General features: G+C 31.8%; 2 protein-coding genes across 4 annotated transcripts; one reads left to right on the top strand and one right to left on the bottom strand.

Annotated features, from left to right (window-relative positions):
* Window positions 1–322: 322 nt before the first annotated feature.
* On the bottom strand, window positions 323–1,426 carry Dpm1 (Dolichyl-phosphate mannosyltransferase subunit 1). Its single transcript, XM_076412385.1, has 4 exons — window positions 1,142–1,426; window positions 876–1,086; window positions 650–812; window positions 323–598 (listed from the first exon to the last, which is right to left on the bottom strand). Exons 1-4 carry the CDS (start codon window positions 1,240–1,242, stop codon window positions 351–353), a joined length of 723 nt encoding a protein of 240 aa, XP_076268500.1. The 5' UTR covers window positions 1,243–1,426; the 3' UTR covers window positions 323–350.
* A 988-nt stretch (window positions 1,427–2,414) lies between these two features.
* Rat1 (5'-3' exoribonuclease 2 Rat1) lies at window positions 2,415–13,852 on the top strand. Of its 3 annotated transcripts, none has more exons than XM_076412363.1 (12): window positions 2,415–2,686; window positions 2,746–3,481; window positions 3,541–3,848; window positions 3,906–4,118; window positions 4,200–4,356; window positions 4,472–4,619; window positions 4,718–4,886; window positions 5,007–5,096; window positions 5,163–5,491; window positions 5,636–5,854; window positions 5,952–6,076; window positions 13,306–13,852. In XM_076412363.1, exons 1-12 carry the CDS (start codon window positions 2,612–2,614, stop codon window positions 13,521–13,523), a joined length of 2,787 nt encoding a protein of 928 aa, XP_076268478.1. In that variant the 5' UTR covers window positions 2,415–2,611; the 3' UTR covers window positions 13,524–13,852. The 3 variants fall into 3 exon arrangements, with proteins under 3 accessions (XP_076268478.1, XP_076268477.1, XP_076268479.1); XM_076412362.1 differs by having other exon boundaries at window positions 5,633–5,854; XM_076412364.1 differs by having other exon boundaries at window positions 2,477–2,665; window positions 2,920–3,481.
* The last annotated feature ends 5,896 nt before the right edge of the window (window positions 13,853–19,748 follow it).

Here is a 19,748-nt window from a genome sequence, read left to right as displayed (position 1 = left end):
TATAATATTAAAAAAGCAAATTACTAGTTTTAACACAAATGATCAAAATATTACAGCATTTACTATAAAAACATAGAAATCTCAAATATCAAGCTATGTCTGAAATGAAAACCTTCTGTAATATTCTTCTTAGTGCCTGGATTACCCCAAAACCTATGTAACATTGGAATTACTTATTTTTTCTATAATATGAATATAGGCAACAAAACATCTATACAGAAATGTCTTGTTCCACATTGAGTAAAAATTATTTTTACACTATATTTTATGCGAAAATCCTAAACAATATTTAGCTACAATTACCGTAATAAAACAATAAAAATAATAGTTTTCTGTATATTTTATAGTATTTATGTTGTTGCAAATAGGTATAAAAGGGAACGAGCAAACTGGATAATTTCTGAACCGCCCAATTTCGATTCGCCATATACACGATCCACAAAAGAAATTGGTACTTCTCCAATAGTATATCTTCTTTGCCGTGCTCTTACAATCATTTCCATTTGAAAAACATATCCTTTCGACACGCAACTTTTTATAAGAGTTTCTAATATATCTTTCTTATAGAGACGAAATGAACCTGTTAAATCTGACACGCCTAAAAATCACAATTAAGAAAATCATACAGTATAGCTATAATAAAAATTACCAGGCCTTAATAAAATTTGCGTTAATAAATTAGCACCACGAGAAATAAGCTTTCTTTTAAAATCCCAGCCATGTACACCACCACCACCAATATATCTAGTGCCTGTTACAATATCAAAATTCTGGGACCTTTGTTTTTCAATAAATTCTTGAATAAATTTTGGCTAAAATAATAATATAAATAATGTTATCATACAGCATAAAATATTGCAATTGTTATTGTATACATGATGGCTCAAATCTGCATCCATTATAATAATGTAATTTCCAGTTGCATGCTTTATTCCATGAATATATGCTGTTCCAAGTCCCAACTTCTTTTCTCTTGGTCTAAGAACAATTTTATCTTCACCGTAGATTTTCTGCAATTGTTTAGCAGCTTCTAAAGTACCATCGGGACTACCGTCATCTATAATAATTATTTCATATGGATACCCACTAAAATGTTTTAGTGAAATTTTGAAAGAAATAATATGTATTATATTACTATTACCTAGCGTTCATATGTTTAATTAATAACCATATTATTATTGGTAAATTCTCTACTTCATTGTAAGTAGGGAGTAGAATTGAATATTTATCAGTTGACGGCATATTAAGATTTTGGAAAAAACAATCAACTTACAGGCTAAATACTACGTAAGTAACTGGGTAAATAATATTTTATTAACACATCTAGTAAACTATTTCTTAAATATACCAATTAATGTAATTTTCAGATAAATAGTTTATGGAAGGCTTTACGTGGAAATACAATTTTATATGTAAATACGACCACAAAATATTGAGAATTGTGAATATGACCAACATAAGAAGTAGTGCTGTTTTGTAAAAAATAGTTTTATCGAAAATATATGAACTACACCTAATTATCGACTAAACGATTAGAGCGCCCTAGACATTTTGATTTGGTGACGTTAATTATAGGAGCCAGCGATGCCCAAATGGTGAACGACATAGATTATTTTTTCCTATGAACATAGGCACGTGGCGTTAAAAATACAGCATATAATAAATAAATAATAATTAATAATAATAATAAATATAAAAGATTTAATTTCACAAATAGTTGAGTTGACGGAAAATAACAGTTAATCAAATGACTATAACAACATATAAAACGATTATGTTATATTTCTCTAATCTAATGAGAAAGACACCGATCGTATAAATAAATTGAAAAGATAACCTTTATTTATTATATATATATATATATATATATATATATATATATATATATATATATATATATATATATATATATATATATAATAGAACAATATTGATAATTATATGAGGGTTATTGCTTTATGATGCATTTAATCAAACGACTATAACAACAAATACTACGTTTGAAGTATATCGATTATATAATGTATAATTATCCCTTTATTGTAAAACATTACTTTATTATGAACAAATATATAAAATGATTATATTTCTATAACCTAATGAGAAGGACTCCGAACGTATAAATAAATTGAAAAGATAACCTTTATTTATTATATATTTATATAAATAGAGCAATATTGATAATTATATGAGGGTTATTACTTTATGATACATTTAATCAAACGACTACAACAACAAATACTACGTTTGAAGTATATCGATTATATAATGTATAATTATCCCTTTATTGTAAATATTACTTTATTATGAACAAATATATAAAATGATTATATTTCTATAACGTAATGAGGACACCGAACGTATAAATCATAAAAAAAGTATAAATAAATTGAAAAGATAACCTTTATTTAGTAGTACTTTACGTTTTCTCAAGGTATGATGTTGGTAGTGGACTTTTTAATATCAAGTCAAAATTGTCATTTCCATCACCGTTTGTAACATACATAAACATACTTTTTCTTAATTGAATGTATATGAAATTGGCGTTGCTAATATTAATTTAAATTTAAAAAGCTCTATTTGTATTTTGCTCATTTGAGCTATTTTTACAATGGGAGTACCGGCATTTTTCAGGTGGTTGAGCCGAAAATACCCTTCGGTAATAGTGCATTGTGTGGAGGAAAAGGTAAGAGATATACTTTTACATATTCTTATTAAATATTAAATAATTCTGTTGATTTTTAGAGTGTAGATGTAAGTGGGACCAGAATTCCTATAGATTCTTCAAAACCTAATCCAAATGGAGTAGAATTTGATAATTTGTATTTGGATATGAATGGTATTATCCATCCTTGTACACATCCAGAAGATCGTCCAGCTCCCAAGAATGAAGATGAAATGATGGTTGCTATTTTTGAGTGCATTGATCGTCTATTTAATATTGTTAGACCCAGGAAGCTTCTTTATATGGCTATTGATGGGGTGGCACCACGAGCTAAAATGAATCAACAAAGATCTAGGAGATTTCGTGCATCAAAAGAAGCAGCAGAAAAGATTAATGAAATTAAAAGAATTAGAGCTGAGCTTCTGATAAAAGGTTGTGTACTACCTCCTGAAAAACCAAAAGAGGAACATTTTGACTCCAATTGTATTACTCCAGGAACACCTTTTATGGCTCATTTATCTGAATGTCTTCATTATTACATTCATGACAGATTAAATAATGACCCTGGTTGGAGAGGTATTAAAGTAATCTTGTCTGATGCTAATGTTCCTGGTGAAGGTGAACATAAAATTATGGATTATATTAGAAAACAAAGAGCTCAACCTGATCATGATCCAAATACTCAGCATGTTCTTTGTGGTGCCGATGCTGACTTAATTATGTTAGGTTTAGCCACACATGAACCTAATTTCACAATAATTAGAGAAGAATTTAGGCCAAATAAGCCGAAACCATGTGAAATATGTGGCCAATTGGGTAAATAATTTTATTTAAATATGTTGTAACTGTCTTACTAAATTATTGTGTATTTTTAGGTCATGACATGAAAGATTGCATAGGAGGTGTGCGTAGTGAACATGGTCAGGAACCTGAGGTACCTCTTAGTGGAGAAACAGATTTTATTTTTGTTAGACTGAATGTGTTGAGGGAATATCTGGAAAGGGAATTAGCAATGCCAAATCTGCCTTTTGAGTATGACTTTGACAGAGTGTTAGATGATTGGGTTTTCATGTGTTTCTTTGTTGGAAATGACTTTTTGCCTCATTTACCCAGTTTGGAAATTAGGGAGAATGCTATTGATCGCCTAGTGAGATTATATAAAGATTGTATATACAAAACACACGTAAGTTATTTTTTGATATTTATATGATAAAAACTAATTTAAATTTATTTATTGCAGGATTATTTAACAAATAGTGGAGATGTTAATTTAGAAAGCGTTCAGATGATAATGTTAGAATTAGGTAAAGTTGAAGATGAAATTTTCAAAAACCGCCAACAAAAAGAATTACAGTTTAAAGCAAGAGAAAAAGCAAAGAGGAGAAGGAATGATGGTTACAATGAGTACAAACCTAATTTTGAGCTGCTTAGAAATACCCAATTTGCACCACAAGTGAGTATTTATATTTGTAATTTCAAATTATATATAAGTATACAAATCAGAGCATAAAATTTATTTTTATTTTATTTTTAGGCTATTGGGAATGAATCAAGTCTCAGGAATGCAAGACAAGAAGCATTCCAAATAAGAAAGGCAGGTATGCATACTAATGCTAAACTGCAAACATTAAACTCAAAAACAGCGCTGGAGGCAATGTTTAAAAAGGAAGGCGAGGAAAGTTCCAGTTCGGGTAAATAGTCTATTATTTTGTCTTGTATTTGAGAATTATTTACTAAAATAATTATATATATTATTATTAAAACTTTACAAATTATAGTACTTTAATTTAAATAATATATTTTTAGATGGAAGGGCCTCCTTGAAAAGGAAGCATGATGAAGTTGAGAGTGATGAGGAGGAATCTCATGATGAAGTTAGATTATGGGAAGATGGATTTAAAGACAGATATTATGAATCTAAATTTGATGTGGGACCTGAACATCTAGAATTTAGGTAATAATACTATTAATATGAGTGTGTAACTTTTATATAATTATCATATTTTTAAACAACAGTAGTTCAATGATATTAACTAAAATTTATTTTTGTAGGTATTCTGTAGCCCTCCATTATGTTAGAGGTTTATGCTGGGTGTTGAAATACTATTATCAGGGTTGTGCTTCTTGGAAGTGGTATTATCCATACCATTATGCACCATTTGCCTCTGATTTCTGTAACATTGCTGGTTTAAGTACAGAATTTGAAAGCGATACCAAACCGGTGAGTATTAAACATGAATTTTAATTTTATTTAAAAGTGCATTCAATTTGATCACTCTGCCATAAATTTTTAATGATTTATAAAAAAAATATTTTTAGCTAATATGATTTTTTATTATAGTTCCAACCGTTAGAACAACTTATGGGTGTATTTCCAGCAGCTAGTAGCAAACATGTTCCTAAACCTTGGGCAACACTTATGTCAGATCCCGTAAGTTAACTTACATCAACTTTGATGATTATTGTGAAACTAATATAAAACTTATGTTTTTTTTAGGAATCAACAATTATTGATTTCTACCCTGAAGATTTTAAAATTGACTTAAACGGCAAAAAGTTTGCGTGGCAAGGAGTCGCTCTTTTGCCATTCGTGGAGGAAAGCAGATTGTTTAAAGCTCTGGAGCCGTATTATTCGGAATTATCAGATGCAGAGAGAAAACGAAATGTAAGAGGTGATGATAGGCTTTACATTTCCTCTAAAAATGAGTCTTATGAATTCTTGTGTCAGTTATATAAAAATAAGATTGACAAAGATGATGAGGTAGCCATTTTAAATCAAGGCATGAAAGGTTCAATATTGCTTTCAGATGAATGTGTTGATAATGGGTATGTATATCTTGTTCTATTTAAACCATAACCAAATTTGCTGTTCCGAGTCCCTGCTTCCAGCATTTTTGCTTATAGGAAAATATATGTACATCGATACTGGATGAAACATGGTTACTAATAATATTAATTCATTTTCAGCAGTAGTTTACCATCTCCGGTTAAAGGATTGAGTCCCGTCTTAGATAATAATGTCGTATGCGTGAGATTCCGGGATCCAAAGTACCGTAAAGGCTACATTTTCCCCGCGAAGAAATTGAAAGGTGCCAAGGATCCACCCAGAGTCCTTAAGCCCGAGGATCTTGACGCAGAAGCTAATAGAAATTGGAGATCTCAAATTGGAATGGCACCAGCCACACAGAGGTATGTTATAAGTGACATAGACATTGATATGATGTCGGGTCTGGTCTAGCTTTACTCATAGAGGGATGTGTTGTTTATTGTTTTGTTTATTTTTCAGGGCCTACGTAAATCAAGCAGGTCATAGGATGTTAAGTCATTATGCTCCTAGGGATAATAAAGGCCAGTATTCCAGCATACCTCCACCAAGTAACTTGGACCATAGGAATAAAAATTATGGCGGAGGTAGGTTTTTTTTTAATCTAATATGTTTTACACAGATTAATTAGTAAGTAATAATATTTCAATTAGTAAATAATGAATGAAAGAACTAAAGTAACCAAATTGCAAGAAGAAAATGTATCCATTTTAGTAGTATATCTGCGATAACTGTTAGTTGAACCTGAAATTTCTTCACTTTAAATAATATCTTCTGTTGGATTTGTTTTGAAATATGTGCTTGATGACGTTTATAATTTTACTAATACTTAAAACATTAACTTCACATTAACTGTAGGATGATTAGTTTTAATGTGTTTCATCATGTTAGAAGTTGTTTAGTATTGAACTTGATCATCTTCAAGAAACTTAAAATGACTATAATACTAGTTCAATATGTTGCTAAGGTTTCAATAATATATGTCGAACGAGTTAAAAGTGATAACTACATATATTATTTACATATTTTTTGCCGCATTGGCGTGTGTGTGTGTCGCTATTCTGGTGGTATTCAAAAGCTGCAATACTTCAATATGCTCATGAGAATGGAGCCTTCCCTCATCCCCCTTTGCAAATCTCTTGATTTCTTGACTTACTGTGGGTATCTGAAGGTCTCGATGTAGATAATCAGTCCTATAGTATTTGGGTGCTCCCACAATACCTCTCAGGACTTTGTTTCAATCACTAAATAATGAACGAAAATAGAGTAACTAAGTAACCAAATTGTAAGAAGAAAATTTAACCCTTTTAGTAGTATATCTGCGGTAACTATTAGTTGAACCTGAAATTTTTTCACTTTAAATGATATCTTCTGTTGGATTTATTTTTGAAATATGTGCTTGGTGACCTTTATGCTTTAACTAATACTTAAACATTCACATTAACTGTGGGATTTTTTTTATTATTTAATTATTACATTATTACTAGTTGTTTCCGACTAACCTACAATTTGTCTTTTTGATAACTTAAATCTAGATATATAACTAGCATCGGCCCTATCTCAGTCTCTGGTGAAATAATGTTTATACATGTCACTGCTGTATTTTCTATTATGTGCACCTCCCTACACTACACAAGGTCAGATGGTTTGATTCTTTTGAGTCTGTGTCCTGTTCTGGTGGTATTCAAAAGCTACAATACTTCAATATTCTCATGAGAATGAAGCCTTCCCTCATGCTCCTTTGAAAAACTCTTGACTTCTTGACTTACTGTCGGTATCTGAAGGTCTCGATGTAGATAATCAGTCCTATAGTATTTGGGTGCTCCCACAGTACCTCCCAGGACTTTGTTCTGAAAAATTTGTATTTTATTTATGTTACTCTTTGCAGAACATCCCCATAATTTAACTCCGTATGTTCATATAGGTTTCAGTATTTGCTTATATAATAGCAATTTATTATGTACTGATAATTGTGATTTTCTTCCAATTAGCCAGTACGTTCTCCTGTATATCAATTCCAGTTCGTTTCTTTTCTTCTTTATATGTTCCTTCCAGCGAAGTTTGCATCAAGATTCATTCCGAGATATTTCGCTTTGTTGCTATATGGAATGATAGTATTATTTAATGTTATAGGTGATTGTACGGTCTTAATGTAGGTGAACTGCACATTAATGTGGTATGATTAGTTTGGATGCGTTTAATCATGCTAAAAGTTGTTTAGTATTGTACTAATCATCTTCAAGAAACTTATAATGACTATAATACAGTTCAATATGTCGCTAGAATTTCAATAATATCTGTCGAATGAGTTAAAAGTGATAACTACATATGTTAGAAGTTGTTTGGTATTGTACTGATCATCTTTAACTGTAAAAAAATCCCGACCTGTTTTAAAAGTACCATTTATTTGACTTTAAATATATGTTCTAATTAAATATCATTTCATTAAAATAGAAACATCCTTGGAGCATTAAAAAACTACAAGTGTTCAATTAACATAGTTTGAAGTACAAATATAAATAATTGATTGTCTCTATCTTCGAATGTCAGTCAGTTCTCATTAAACTTTCTTTTTCTAAGTGACCCAAATTTACAACTATGTCGATTAAATATGTCGATATAGAGATGGTTTAATTAAAAATCAGATCTATCTCGATAGAGCATTGTATCGGGGACGCGATTCTTCCTCCACCGACCCTAATCCAGCGTGTCTCCGCGATATCCGCGCCGTGTCAACGACACCCCCGGGCCCATTGTGCATTAATAATTTCTGTTTTGACAAACTAATCGGTTCCGGCGAGGTCTCGGCATTGTCCTCATTGTTTGCGGGGTGTCGACGGACGACCGACGCCGGCGTCGAGGCGCGTAATTGCCGTCTTTTGTACGCTTGTCATGGGCACTCGTACGCCTAATTTGCCAGTGATAAGGCGACGCGAGTTGCGATACGATTGGTCGGCGGATATTAACTAACAACGGAAAGAATTCAGGGAATGGTTCATTGGTTTCAATATTTTCTTCGCCATTATATTTTGATGTTATTTTTTGCAAGCATTAATTATCTGATTACATTTTTTTTTAATATTGCCAGTTCGTAACTGAGAAAGTATTAGCCCTATAAATTAGTTTTAAAGGATTGTTTTTTTAATTTGAAGCTTTATTGTGATAGACCAGTACAATTTATTATATTCAAAGTATTTTCCATCGATAGCTGTGTTTCTATTCTACAACATGGTTCTTATCAGTATGAAGTTTAAGGCACAGATTCGTCTGTTTCGAAGCATCTGCGGAGAAACATGTGTTATAATTTTCAATTTTCATAGCTCTCGATTTACTTCCTTTGAAAAAATTATGATATTTGTGCTCCTTTTTGAAGATTCTAATGTGGACTGATTCCAATGTTTAACTTGTAACCATATTTTCCTTTTCGATAGGTTAAGCGAAATGATCTGCGAATATATACATATTATGTATTTTAAACCAATTACCGATATGGATTTTAATGAAAGACTTACTATTAAAGTTACAATTGGGTATTACATCTTGGTTAAGAAATTATATTCCACATTTGGGCATGATCTTGTCGGCATGAAATGCAAATAATAAACCTTTCTGTTCGAAAACTTTATCTAGGAAATCATAAGAGGTTTCCCGAAGTTGATCATTATTTACATTTAAATACCGTTTCTGTGCCAAAGCAGAATGTTTTGGAAAATAATTAAATTTATTTGAACCTAGACGCCCTGGAAGATAACACTCATATTATGATTTCGCTTTTGAACAAGTAATATTTTCCTTAAATACTACTAAAATAACAACATAATAATAACTTTCTTTACAATTATACACAAAAATAGAATAAAATAAAAATAACCTGTCACAAAATTGCAAATCGAAAGAAAGAAAAGAAATCTGTAATATTTTTACCTACAGCCCTCTGGTGATTCGGACAAGCAAAACATGGTTACGAATGTGCCCATTTAAGTTCCCATTCTATATTTCTATGGTTTGTGGTAATACCATCCACTGTAAATCCTTTAAAATTAATGTACAGACCTTATTTAAAATAACACGTGAACGAAAGAAGGATCGTCTTGATTGGTCAGTCAATTTCCCCACTTCAAAACCAGAGTCCTTCTGCCTAAATAGGATCTCGAAAATTTCCACAAGGAAAGCCTCCAGCCATTGTCCGGTTCAAATAGAAATCTTTTGTGTGGGGGTTTCGCAATATAGAAATGCAATCCGGCGCAAAATTTGATATCTTACTTTTCACCCGATTTTCGTCAACGCTTACCATTTATGGATCTATAAAAAATATATCGTTAAAATTGGAACATTTAACCGAATCTTGTGAGGAAATATGAGACGAAACTGGCGAGAATTACAATCGATTTGCAAATGTATTTGACCGGAAAATAAACCTCATCACTATCCTCTAAGTAAAGCATTGTAAGTGGCAGGCCTCGGGGGTAAATTAGGTTTCGTGTACGGTGGTGCGAAAAATTGGCCTGGTCCTTTCGAAAAGGGACGTTTCTGATTGATTTATTCGGACCAGTAGCTTAAAGAGCTTAATTCCAACCCAAAAAACGTTCTTAAAATCACTTGTTGTTTTACCATTGTTCTCATCCATTATTAAATGCTTTTTTTTTATTTTTTTTTATTAGCTTAGTTTTTGTTTCCTTCTGTATAATGTTTGCTTGTAAAGTCATTTGATATAATTTTATTTTGCCTTACTTTATTATATTATTACCTGTATACATCTTTCTTGATAAAATTAGATTTAATGACTACATTCTTCATAATGCACTTGCCATATTGCAGTTAGTATTTTTTCTCTCCTCACACATTTTAACCAAGTGCTCATGTACATTCTGCACAAATACACACATATCTGTGCACATAAATCTTTCACACTCTACCACAAGAGTTCCTACAATTATCGGAATTATATACTCACCTTTAGTTGTTTCCATTCTCATCACCTCTCATTCGAAATTGTGAGCATTAAATCATAATCCCATATTCAGAAAGTTTTATTCAAGTGTATAACTAAACTGATAATTTCCAATATATCTAACATTTGTTAACGATTCCATCATTTGTCAATTTCTTCTTCAATGTGTCTGATCGAGTTCATCCAAACCGAAGGTGTTATTAACCATTCCTGTTTCCAGCATGAAGAACAATATATCTGCAATGAATTATTAATAAATGTTATGACTAATAAAACTTAATACATTTTTATTCCAACGTTTCGCTTTTTCCATTAACATTTATGTCTTAACACTATTTTTATTATCATCTTGCCATGAGTGACCATTCTGAAATATACATGTCTCATCTAAACATACAAATTGAAATAATAAGTCTTCCTTGATTTTATTAAATGCTTTTAAAAACTGTATTCTTTTAAAAGCAATGTCTGGAACTTCCGTTAGTCCTCTTCGATACAGGTTCCGCTGAAATAATTTTAATAAATTATGTTTACATTAAAAAAAAGACGATTCACTGCCTTTATACGTTTCATATATTTGATCTGTGATAGAGCTACCATCAAACTGAAAGCCTTATAAAGTGCGGCTGGCAGTACATTAAACATCTTCACTATTATTTTAAATGGACTATGTTCTGACTATGACTATGACTATGATTTTATTCTGATCCTTGGAATAGTAATTTTAATTGCATATGTTGGTCATCTATCGGTAACTCAAGAAATAATTCTTCCCCAGTAACAAGTCTTGTTTGCAGTATTCGGCAAACATTTCCTACTGACAGTAAACTTCACGATGTTTGTTTTAATAAAGGAAACTCGTCACGTGTCCAATTTATGGCACGTGCGGACGGCAATTAAATCAGTTTTAAATTCGATGTTTATTGAGTCTCGCGAGGGTGGTGAACTGAAGTCAGTCAGCGGGCTCTATTGTGAACGATCTCTCCGCTATATTGAATGACTATTAATTAATGGGAAACGGTTGATCGTAGAAGAACCAAATATGGCGTATTGGTGGTTTTGTGATTATTTTTTTAAATTTTGTGATTTTATTAAAATTAGTGATCACCCTGTGGTCGAAATTCGACCATTATGTATAAAATTATGTTTTTATCATAATAGAGTAAAAGAACTAATTTAAAAATGATATGCTACTAACACTTGTTTTTACAGTATTTTCTATATAAGATTTGAAATGTATTTGATATATTAAGATATATTAAAATATATGGAAACTATCTCAAGAACTAACACTCACTAACGTTTTTTAAATTGTATTTAATTAAATCTAATTTCCATTAACTTTCAATAATCAACAAAGTATTAATAAGTATAAACTACTACGCCACTGAATATTATAACAATGTATCATAAGTAAGATTATTTTCGGAACTGTAACAACTTCAGAGCATCAGATATAGGTATATATGATCTTTCTTTACTTTTATGTGATAAACATAAGTATGGAAGGATAAATGAAGTAATACATGTCTGTATATTGAAACAGAAAATATATGAATAAAGCAATTTTGAAGATGATATTTGACTTTAGCATATATATTAAAACAATAACGAACACAATTAGGTAATTTATTTTTTACAATGTAGAAATATATATTAAAGGAAAGTATTTACAATCATTACATGAACTTCCCATCTAAAATATATATTACAAAAACAATACATACACCCGGCTGACTAAAAAATACTTTCTTTGCCTAAATTTTTAAATAAAATTGCATTGTTCTTTGCCTATTTATTTCACTTTTCGATATCGCCCTTGAAGATATCTCATATTTTGTTTGTTGGCTTCCATTGATCTGTTGCTTTGTTCCACGTGAGAACTAATAACTCACCAATAAATGAGAAATTAAAATTCTATAAAACTGTTTTATAACTATTGGCATTCTATGTAATATTCATTTTAACTCTTAATACATAAATTAACGTATTTGTTACCTACAATATTCAGTTAGTGTTTTGTACCACTAAAATGTACAGAAACATTTTAACAACCTTTATTTCTAATCCAATATACTATATGTCCATAACGATATCAATTAATAATAATCCTTAATATAAAACAATTTTTCTTTTTGTCTTTTTGTTCGTCAGATATCAAATTAAAACAGAAACTGATTTCGAAAATCTAAATATCTTGTAAGCAAAGAAAACAGACGATTCTTGTTATTATCCAATTTTGTTAAGTTATATTGAGATGAAATTTTCACAATATCGGGCTTTTCTTTCACAGCTTTGTTTCCTCTGCAAAAAATGTAAAATGGAACTTTACGTGACCATACTATTCTTAATCGATTTTTATCCAAACTTGCGATAACTCTTTAATAATTTCAACAATACGAGAATAACCGGAAGTAACACGAAATTTTGCTTGAAACGAAAACACTGCTTAAAATTAAATAACTTCCTTTTATAATGTTTTAACCGTTGACTTAATTTTAACGAACACTATGTTTATTTCATTTTATAAACTTAAAAAAATTAGCCCCAGCAAGGTTCGACCCTAGTACATTATGTCACTGAGCTAAACTCTTAGCCGGTGCAGCTATTCCATTGGTTTGTTTACGTATTTTATGTCACCGATCTAATTGCTATTCCTGTTTGCTTGATTTGGGCGTTTTTTGTTTTGTTTGAATATATTTATTTGTAGTGAATATTTCACAAAAATATTAGGTCTAAACATTCTTTCTTGATATAAGCTTTAACCGTGCTAAATTTCACACCTCCAGGTGCCACCGTTATCTCAAAAGCGAGGCAAAACTTTCGCTAAGCCGATTAATATATAGATATATTATGTTGTTTCAGGATTCCACAATCAGTATTCCAGTAATCGAGGTTACAATCAAGCCCAAAACAGCTATGGAAATTATGGGCAAAACAATTATAACAGCAACTACAATCAGGATCATCATCAGCAGCCGTACAAGCAGAGGCAGAATCGATTCGACGGAAACAGAAGGCCAGGCCCGTCACACAACAGATACGACCCTAGAAACTCAAACAGATATAGTTATAGAAAATAAGAATCTCTATGTTATATATATTTTATACAATTACAGAATCAGTACTTGTATATATATTAAGGCAGCGGTAAGACGGAACGTGTAAATAAAGATGATTTTATATATAAAATCAACAAGTCTTTTGATTATATATATACTCATTTTCTTATATCAGAGGGAAATCTCACAGTTTTATAATTTCGAGTTTTAATCTGATATTTCACGAAAGTCTAAGGAAAAAAATTCCTTCATTTATGTTCTTCGTAGTTTGTTTAATATTAGAGGGATTTATTCTATATATTTTTAGATGTCTAAGACTCATATTTCAAAATAAAAACTAATAAAACGTATAAGTGATTTTTCTTTTCTTACCCCCTTCTATGTAATGTGTTGAAATTATTTGCACATGTTGGCTTTTTTCTGTCTTCTATATTTTTTTCTCATTTTTAGTTTATATATATATATATATATATATATATATATATATATATATATATATATATAAGTTTCTAGTTTTTATACTAGCTTGTTGCAATAGTTATAAATACAGAGTTATATATATAGCTTATATTTGCTGGTTACTGGTTTATGGTTTAAAATTAAAAAACGTCCTAAAAAAGATCTAAAATTCTTTCTACCAGGCCAACATAATATCATTTAGGAATATTTCTGACGTTTTCTATTTACGTGAAAGTACTTCGTAGCAAGAGGGCGGAATTATTGGAATTCTTGTTTTTTCATCTCATTTTGAATTTTTTTTATAAAAGATCAATTCACGTACATACTCTGTAAACTAACAAAATTCTTTCATGACATCTTTTTGAGTCGACGAGGAGCTGAATCAAAAAAGACTTTAAAAGCCACCTCAAAAATCGAATTACTTTTTTAAGTTTAGCAATATAAGTGACTAGTTTGTCTTTTATTTTAAAAATCTAATCGGTAAATATATCTGGGTCCTGATTACAACTTTCCACAAAGGTTTTTGGTTAAATTTAATGAATAATATATGAAATATATTGTTGTTGCTTTAACGAAATTTGTAAAAATTAACCTTAATAATAAATGGACCAAACTAATTGGTAAATAACCAGAGTAAAGTATATGTGAGGTGTTTACCTGTTATGTAGGTTGCAAATTAAAGCAATATTAACAATATTATTTAATTCATCCATATCATATTAAAAAAAATCGTCGATATAACCAAACTAAGACCATACTTGGGAGGGTACGAAATAAATTTAGAAAAATAAGTGACTGGTTTGTGTTATATTAAAAATGTGATAGGTAAATATGCCTGGGTCCTAATTTTAAGTTTCCATAAAGATTTTTGGTGAGATTTAATAAATAATATATGAAATATATTGTTACTTTTACGAAGTTTGTAAATATTAACTTAAATAATAAATTGACGAAATTATTTGGTAAATAACCAGAGTAAAGTATATGTGAGGTGTTTACCTATTATGCTGGTTAGTGATCGGAGTAATATTAAGATTTTGTCGTTGTCTAATTTAACCACATCAGACTAAAAAAATGATGACTGTTGTTATAACATGGAAGGTGGGGAAGTTGGTTTAACACTTGCGATCTAATCGGTAAATATGTTAGGGTCCTGATTTAAAGTTTTTTGGTAAAAAAAGTTTTCTGGGTTTCTGGTGAAATTGAATTAATGAATAATATATTAAATATGAAGTTTATAAAAATTAGCTTTGATAATAAATTAACCAAATTATTTGGTAAATTATCAAAGTATATGCGAGGTGTTTGTTTATTATGCAGTCTAAAAATTGTAGTAATATTAACATTTTACTGTTATATAATTCAACCATATCAAATTGAGAGAAAAATTTAAAATAATTTTTGAAAGTATGTAGCATGAGAGTTGAGAAAATCCTGTTTTTTGGTTATGAATGAACTTTTTGAATCTAATAGTGTTATCTAGCTTGTTTTAGATTAGAATTCGTGGGTGCTTAAATTCTGATATTGAAAACGTTATAAAAATTTCAATGGATTTAATATGTGTATGTATATGTACTTGCTATAGTATGTACCTGGAAAATGAATCAAAGAATGATTCATAACTTTCATTAACACAATTAAAAGGGGCTTTTTGAAAAATCTAAGTTAGATATTATGTATGTCGATGTGTCATTACATGCATCAACCTTATAAGAGATAATTTTGAATTTCTGTTAGTTTTTAAATTTTTAGTTAATATTTGGTGGAGTAATTTGGATAAAATGGAAAGATATACATTTGATGAGTAGTGTTATACGTATATAAGTGAAGGAGAATCATCTATATATTACAATAGCCAATTTTTCTAAGAGCAATTTCGTTTATATAGCCACCAAATGAATGTTTATACACCCGAACTGATGTCAACACGAAGAAAAAAGTGTGAGAGCGACATTCTTGAATTCAAAAGAGTACAGTAACGATCGCGGACTCTTCCGCCACTCGAGCCCAAACAAAACAAACACAAGCGCCCATGTACCCCGGGTCCAGGTGACAACGATAAAAATCATCGAGTAGAAGCTCGATGCGCGTTCCTGCCGGTCCAACGGACCGGCCAACCCAACCAACCACCTCCGGGGGTTACAATGCGCGAATAAAGAGTGCATTAGGGGCCTTTATCGCGATAAGTGGCGCATTTTTTAGATCGTCTAGTGCCCGAACCAGACAATGGGGACCTTTAGAGAGGCCGTCGGTTCGCGGCGCACAATACCCACTTCAAGTGCATGTAGCCCTAGGTAGCTGAGACGGACGGCCACTTGAGAGGGGGGCGCTGCGAGCGAGGAACAAATGCCGGTCTGCGCGCGAGATACTGGCGGTTTTACTATTATTCCGAATTATTATTATAATTTTTTTTTCGACGACGTTTCTTTGTCTTTGCGGCGGCGCGTTCTTCTGGAAGTTTTCGATGGGAAAAGGTCCGCGATCGAAGTGGAATGGAAAATGGCCAATTGACGTTTCCACCGTGACGGCTAGAGTGAAATGGGGTTAGATTTTATTTGTTTTAAGAGCGTTTTGTCATCACTTATATATTTTCAAATCTGTTTTAATTTGCAAATAAATATTTCTATTCAATATTAAATTTCGGAAAATATATTGGCCATTTGAAAATAGGCTAGATGACTGTAATAAAGAATCATACAAATAGTGATTTATTATTTGATTATTATATTTATAATAATAATATTCTATGGAGAGATTATTAAAAAATGCATTTATTTTAAAAATAAAAGTGGGATTACTAAGGTTTTACTGTACTGTGTCACCGCAACTGAAATAAGAATTCTAAAAAGTATAGAAGAATTTTTTTTATAGAATTGATGTAAACTGAACTGAACTGTAGGAACTGTGAGAATAGTAACAGATCAATTGAAAAATCCCCGGCCTACCATAGTAAAACACATTATATTTTTATTCAACATAATTCCCTTGAAGGGTGATACACCGATTATAGCGACCCTCCAACTTTTCTATACCATTTTTGTAGCACGATTTGTCCTTTGCTTCAAAACATGCCTTAGTTTCGGCGATCACCTCTTCATTCGACGAAAATTTCTTCCCAACGGGCATTCTTTTGAGATCTGTGTTCTAATGAGAATGTGGTGGATGAGGACGCAATTCGAAGCCCATTTCATGGATTTTTGCCGTCGTTTTCACTGACTTGTGACACGGTGGATTGTTTTGGTGAAACAGCACTTTCTTTTTCTTCAAATACGTTTTTCGGCGATTTTGTCCTTCAAACGGTCTAATAACGCTATGTAATAGTCGCTGTTGATGGTCCTTCTTTTTTCAAGGTAGTCAATGACAACTATTCCATGCGCATCCCAAATTTTTTAATTTGTGTTTTCCACGTTTTGGAGCGGGTTTATCGTGTGCAGTCCACTCAGCTGACTGTCGATTAGACTTCGGAGTGAAACGATGGAGCCACGTTTCATCCATTGTCACATATCGACGCAAAAACTCGAGTTTATTACGCTTGATCATCTTCAAACACTGCTCCGAATCATCAACTCGTCGTTGTTTTTGGTCAAAAGTGAGCTCGCGCGGCACTCACTTTGCAAAGAGCTTTCTCATACCCAAATATTCGTGAATGATATGATGTACACGTTGAGTTGATACCTTTATGTTTGTTAATACAAATCAAAATTGTATCGATGGGATCCTACTTAAAAAATTTATGATGTTAATTTGAAGATACAGATGCAAATATATTTGATAGACTAGTAAAATATTCATAAACAGTCGATAGTCAATTTCAGTCGAAAGTTCCCAACGCTCATTATTTCCTTTGCTCTGTTGTGAGATAAACATGATTAATTTAATATATTGCAGTCGAATTTCGAACGCAGGGCGATCACTAGTAATTGTTATTCAAATTAACAACAAAATCACCCTGTCGAAGCTGTATATACGCCTTTAATCTATATTAGTCATCAAACCTGTAAACCTAACCGAACAATAGCTGGACAAATCATCAGTTGCAATTAATTCCGACTTAGACAAATCGTTGGGATACCTGAGTCAGGCGTTCGCCCGTCAAATCACGGAGGATTATCGTGAAGGCAGGGAGGGACGGAGGTAAACGGATGCCGATTAATCGTACTTGCCTGGGTATGAACTGGCGAACGTTTAACTTACCGTTTGATTGATATTTACCGGAATAATGGTATTACCGGGTGGATCCCCCTCGGCTCGACGTTGCTGACGACGAGCGCTCAACGTAATAATGTTATCGGTATTACGGGTGATTATTCGGGAGAATAATGGCGTCGACGGACGGGTAATAAAAGAGGATCGGCGCGTTTTTTTTCTTGCTACCGTAAACGAAAACACCGTAATGAAAAAAGCATATTGTTTATCGGGGATTTTATCTAATTTTGTCCACGAGAGGGTACGAGGAGCTGACATGGAGGTTTCGCCGAACAAGTATTGAATTTTAAGCGAGTGTTTGTTACAGAATCCATAAAATTGTTCAGATTTTTCGCTATAAAAAGTGTCGAAGATTAAAATACTATAAAATTTGTTCTGTAATAAAACAGCTACAACCCATTCGAAATAACGGTGAACTCACGCCATCAAGATGTTTAATGTATTGTCTGCCGCAATTTGTAAATTCGTTTTAGAATCAGACAATATTTTCCTTCTCATTCTATTCTAGTTAAAAAGAGACGATGCTGTCAGATACGTTCAAACATGTAATCGAATTAGTCTGCAAAAGTCGTCCGGTTGGCAAAATTGTTCCACATATTAGTTATAACAATTACCCTGGGTAGAAGAACATGTCCACCAGTGAATATCAATCATCGTCAACTCCCCCAAGCAGAGCAAGTTAAATATCTTGGTTTGTACTTAGATCGACGCCTAACCTGGAAGAAGCACATACTCTATAAACGAAAACAACTTCGTCTGAAATTATATCAAATGTATTGGCTCATCGGGCGCAAATCCAAGTTATCACTAGATAACAAGGTGTTGCTGTATGAGTCTATACTCAAGCCTATTTGGCCATATGGAATCCAACTATGGGGTACCGCTAGCAAATCTAATATATCCATCATTCAACCGTTCCAAAATAAGGTGTTGCGTGCCATTGTTGATGATCCGTACTATATTTCAAATAAAGTGATACAACGCGATATTCCTCTAGAGCCTATAACGAGTGTAATTCAACGTGTTTGTGTGAAGTACTTCGAAAGAGTGTCGGTGCATCCTAGTGTACTCGCTAATCAGCTAAATATGCGACGTGATAATGAAATGAGTAGACTAAAACGTTTAACACCACCTGATCTGATTACTGGACATATATAAATTTTAGAATAAGACTAATTAATTAAGATAATATTTTATACAGAAAATCGTTTAATGAAGTGATTTTCTGCATGCCATGTAAATATAATATAGACATAAGAAATACTTATTGCCTATAGGGCAGAATGTGGAATCACAAAGAGTAAAAAAAAGTTATAACTGCAGATTATAAACCGGCAAACATTATCTGAATGCTTTGCTGTTTTGATAAATTTCCCTCTAGTCTCTAATCAGTTACTTCGAACAGTAGCGAAATAATAGAGACCTCTTGCCATAAAACTCGTTAAATATTAATTTGCTGCGGTTTTTATTGATTAAATTTATTAGCGTGTTGCAGCTTCGCTGAATTTTAGTATACGGGCACTGAAATATCTTAAAAAATGAAAAATATAATCTTGGATTCACCGAAAAGAAACTGTTCTG

This window comes from Rhynchophorus ferrugineus, unplaced genomic scaffold, assembly GCF_030347505.1.
Source record: "Rhynchophorus ferrugineus isolate W39M unplaced genomic scaffold, kcgeb_rfMv2 rfM8, whole genome shotgun sequence".
NCBI lineage: Eukaryota > Metazoa > Arthropoda > Insecta > Coleoptera > Curculionidae > Rhynchophorus > Rhynchophorus ferrugineus.
This window is presented reverse-complemented; position numbering and strand designations above follow the sequence as displayed.

What these genes read in the sequence shown, in the direction of transcription:
- Rat1 (XM_076412362.1), top strand. Translation starts at nt 2,612, where the DNA reads ATGGGAGTACCGGCATTTTTCAGGTGGTTGAGCCGAAAATACCCTTCG. An exon ending in ATACCCAATTTGCACCACAA is followed by an intron (nt 4,119 to 4,199) that starts GTGAGTATTTAT and finishes TTTTATTTTTAG; the next exon opens with GCTATTGGGAATGAATCAAG. An exon ending in GATGAATGTGTTGATAATGG is followed by an intron (nt 5,492 to 5,632) that starts GTATGTATATCT and finishes ATTCATTTTCAG; the next exon opens with CAGTAGTTTACCATCTCCGG.
- Dpm1 (XM_076412385.1), bottom strand. Translation starts at nt 1,242, where the DNA reads ATGCCGTCAACTGATAAATATTCAATTCTACTCCCTACTTACAATGAA. An exon ending in ATTAAACATATGAACGCTAG is followed by an intron (nt 1,087 to 1,141) that starts GTAATAGTAATA and finishes AAAACATTTTAG; the next exon opens with TGGGTATCCATATGAAATAA. An exon ending in ATGCAGATTTGAGCCATCAT is followed by an intron (nt 813 to 875) that starts GTATACAATAAC and finishes TTATTATTTTAG; the next exon opens with CCAAAATTTATTCAAGAATT.